The sequence below is a fragment of the Gopherus evgoodei genome, chromosome 1 (genome assembly GCF_007399415.2).
Source record: "Gopherus evgoodei ecotype Sinaloan lineage chromosome 1, rGopEvg1_v1.p, whole genome shotgun sequence".
In the NCBI taxonomy this organism is placed as follows: Eukaryota; Metazoa; Chordata; order Testudines; family Testudinidae; genus Gopherus; species Gopherus evgoodei.
The window spans coordinates 300826995-300831284 of record NC_044322.1 but is presented as its reverse complement, the minus strand read 5'-3'; the positions used below and the strand labels follow the sequence as shown (position 1 = coordinate 300831284).

The window sequence follows — 4290 nt, the reverse complement described above, 5'->3', positions numbered from 1 at the left end:
AAACTGCAATATTTGGAAAATCAAAGTATTTATTATAATAAATAACAATGAAAGAGAGAGCAGAGATAGCAAATAAGTAACTCTTTCAAATGTATTCCATAAATATTATAGTAACAGTTGTTAAGTTATATCATATTTCATGTAAAAGCATCTGGCACATTTTTATAAATAAATTCACACTATTAATTTATATAAATAAATGCACTTTATAATTATTGCCATTCAATAAATTAGCATTAAATATTAAAAGATTGAAGGATCAATTAAACAAAAAGACTGCAAAATTTCCTAGAAAGATTTTCCAGTTAAAGATATTGGGACAGATGCAGGCATGCAGCACTGCACAGCTTTCAAAATATCCACTTGTGCTTGTGCACATAGGCCCCAGTCGACAAAATACTTAAGCACTTGGTTAAAGTTGAAATGTTTGGCACAGTTAAATAACTACCACTCCTATAGGTGTTCTTCTTAATAGATAAATGGTTGGTATCGTAGCAGTGGTTTCCTGGAGCTTCTTTCAGTTTTTCTTCTTGTTTCCTCCCTTACTAGTAACAATTCTCTTTGGCGCTTCTGTGCATGCATTTTCCATGTAATCAAAGAGCAAATCCAGCTCCCCAATTGCTTTGTTCTTTCCACTAACTCCCAACTATATATATAGGGGAAAAAAAGAAAAATCTTTAATATCTCATTATGTCACCAACGTTTTAGATTGGAATATAGTATTTTCATAGAAATAGGACTAAGTCCTGGTCACTTTACTCTTACAAATAATTCTGTTAATGTCAGTAGACCTCAAAATGGAAACTACCTAATCCAAACTATGCCAATGCTGGAGTGTTCCCTATAGTCTATATTCCATGCCTTGCCCAATTCCATTTTAAATTACTCCAGAGATGTATCAAATGAACATAGAAATCACACGATGTACAATAGCATCATAATGGTGCTGAGGTTTGGCTTATGATGCTTTTAATATGACATCTGAGGAAGCTGTCCCTAGCTGATTGCCCAATTGGCTGAACCGTCCAGCCTACAGTCTCCTTCCAATAGAAGATCCCATTGTGCACTGGATTCCTCTACAATTTTGCCACAGTTGGTGGAGGAAGTTTTTAAGTTCTAAAAATATATTTATTTTCTTTTAAAGTTAAAAATTGCAATGAGTTAGCTGTAACATTTAATTAAGTGCACATGGTGCTCTCTCTATTACAGTTTGCCTATCAGTACAATCTCAGTTTTGGCAATAAAGAACATAAGGGCCAGGTTACCATTTCAGGGACATACTTGCATAGTGCTATTAACAAACACAGGCCCCAAGCCTGCCAGTGCTTACACATGGGAGTAATTCTGTGCAAGTGATGAGTAATCTTCTAACTTCAGTGGAAATAGTCACTTGCAGGATCAGGGCTATAGACAAGATATGATCTCGATGCCAAAAATCTTACAATCTAAATAAACCAGACAAAGGAGGAGTAAAAATGTCCCTAGCCACCTATCACCACTGCAGCCCTCACCCCTTAAATAATCTCTGCTCACTTTAGAAGATTAGCTTCAGAACTAGGTTTTTTTCTGCATTAAACTGTTTATAGTTTTGGCTTACACAAGAGCCAACATAAATGGGTTTTTTTTCATCATTAGTCACTGCTGATAATGGGCCTGATCCAAAGTTCATTGGAGTCAACAGAAAGACCTCAACGGACTTCAGTGGGCTTTGAATCAAGCTCAAAAGAGACATTGGAACAATAATGAAAAATAATGACCTGGCAAATTACAGCCAATTCATTAATCTGTTGGTCTTAAAATCACCAAGTAAGTTATTTGTAACAGCTACTTGGAGGCCTGGCACAGGTCTTGTTAAAACAAACGTACCTGTTTCATTTTGTCTTTCATTTCTGCCAGGTTCTTTTCGATATGTTCTCTGTGTCCTGAGAATTTCTGAAAAACAAAAGCGAGGGTTTGGTTGGTGACTGTGTGACAGTGCGGTTTTTCTGTTTCACACCTTTCTATTAATCTACTTGATTTCACAAACCTAAATTTGGGTATCTTGATCTGAGGTTTCCTTTGATTTCACCACCCAGTGGGTGGTCACCTTGCCACTACAGCACACTGCAAAGGCTAAACTTGAAATTCAAAAGCCACCTGAGAGCAGAACAAAGGATGGGAACCAGAGAAGAGAAGGTGCAGGAGAGGTAGAATGGGAAACAGCCAGGGTCTATAAAAGTGTGCCATACTTACGCAGCCACTTAGCTCTGTTCTCAAAGCTGCTAAGAACTGTGCCACCTCATGGATGTGTGGATAACGGTTCTTGGGCGCAGAGAGAAGTACTTCATCCACTATGATCTCTATTACCCTCTTCATCACATAGCAGCGATTAGTCTCCTGCAAAACACAAAGTAGGAGGGTCACACTATATAATTACAAACTAATAAATGCAGCTTAGGCAGCTGGCTGCGTGCAGCATATGTAAAACTCACCTGGACATTAATGTACAGCTGCTGTCCAATGAGCCTGTTGTCTGTGTCCTGGTCCGAGAGCCTAGCCTGAGAGGTAGAAAGGAAGTCAGTATTCTACAACAATAGTGCAAGACACTACAACTGACACCCTGCTTTGAGTGACGGCTGCCGGATTAGGGGATTATACCTCAGAGGAGACCCCGGGTGAGATGGAGAAGGCTGAGCCTATTGGGGAGGAGGGAGAGTCAGAAGAAGTGTTTACGAGGTTACACTCATAGGAGCAGGGGCGGCTCTAGTCATTTCGCCGCCCCAAGCATGGTGGCATGCCATGGGGGGCGCTCTACCGGTCGCTGGTCCTGCGGCTCCAGTGGAACTCCCGCAGGCATGCCTGCGGAGGGTCCGCTGGTCCCGCAGCTCCACTGAAGCCATGGGACCAGCGGACTCTCTGCAGGCACACCTGCGGGAGGTCCATCGGAGCTCTGCCTGCCACCCTCCTGGCGACCGGTAGAGCGCCCCCTGCGGCATGCCACCCCAAACACATGCTTGACGTGCTGGGGCCTGGAGCCGCCCCTGCTTAGGAGGAACTTACTAGTTGTTTCTAGAGTCATGTCCATGCCCAGCTTTGAATGGGGCTAAGGAGAGAGAGAAATGAAAATCTTGTTTCAAAATTTGCCAGCCCCAAGTAAAGCAGACAAAATTTAGCTGAGTGTACAGCAGTTCATTAGAAATGAGCTATGCTTCACCAGTGGGTTATCCCTCCACAGATCGCTGGGGGAGTTACAGTAGGTTGTGATTTCACAAAGCTATGTACTTAGCAGGTAGTATACTATACCTGCCTCTAAAAGCATCACTGCAGCATAAGTACATGTCCATGTCGAGGTGGGAGGCGGGGTTAGCAAGAAAGTGGAATATGGGAGGGGAGACCCATGGCAATGGAGAGGAGAGAGGGCACTCAAGTACTACCATAATAGATAGATAGGTTACTATACCAGTTTGGCCAACGTGTAGGTGCGATTCCTGATGTAGGATTGCTGGAAGCTGATCTTTCTGAGTCTGCAGGTGTGACTGGCAGGAGCAACTCCTGCTCCTTTTGGAGGCATGGGGAGGGCCAGGAGAAGGAGAGGAAGACAGCAGAAGCAGAAGAAGATCCATGCCGGGGAGCACCTCATCCCGTTCTGTGTGGACACCATGGCTCAAAATCCAAAGTAGTGAGTTCAGCTGGGCCGCAGCTACGGTACTCTGCACTGATGAGAAAAAGAGACGGCCATCATCAGAGAGATAGACTGGGTAAGACAAAGCAAGAAAGCCAGGTAGACTTCAAATCTTACCTTTGCTGGGATTCTTGTTGTGCTATGCAGGAGTCTAGGTGCATCTTATATAGACCCAGCAGCATTTTTTTCCTGGGTGTCTGGTGATGAATTAAAAATGACATCAGCAAGTCTCTTACTTTCCAGCATCCTCTTCTGAGAATAACCACCACCAAAACCCACATACAACACAACCGCAAGGGCTTTGCATTCTTCTGTTTCTTATAAGAAGTAACCCCATTTTTAATGTTGGGGTGGACAGGGGCTTTTCCTGACTTATTGGTGAAGTTACACGGATGTGAACCTGGGATGTTCTTTTGAAAAAAAATATTTATTGTAAAGTTGACAGGTTTTGTGACCTCTGTCTTGATCATTATACACCAGCTCCCTCGGCAGTTTGATTTTAGACTTAATTCAATTTTCAAACACGTCCTACATTTATACGTATTCATTATTTGTATTATTGTAGCACCAGAGGCATTAGTGGAGACTGGGGCCATATTGTGCTAGGTGCTGTACAAATACATAGTCAG

General features: G+C 42.6%; 1 protein-coding gene across 1 annotated transcript; it reads right to left on the bottom strand.

Annotated features, from left to right (window-relative positions):
* Positions 1–466: 466 nt before the first annotated feature.
* IL22 (interleukin 22) lies at positions 467–3851 on the bottom strand. Its single transcript, XM_030554125.1, has 6 exons — positions 3779–3851; positions 3440–3694; positions 2472–2537; positions 2233–2376; positions 1867–1932; positions 467–646 (listed from the first exon to the last, which is right to left on the bottom strand). Exons 2-6 carry the CDS (start codon positions 3638–3640, stop codon positions 518–520), a joined length of 606 nt encoding a protein of 201 aa, XP_030409985.1. The 5' UTR covers positions 3641–3694; positions 3779–3851; the 3' UTR covers positions 467–517.
* Between the last annotated feature and the right edge of the window lie 439 nt (positions 3852–4290).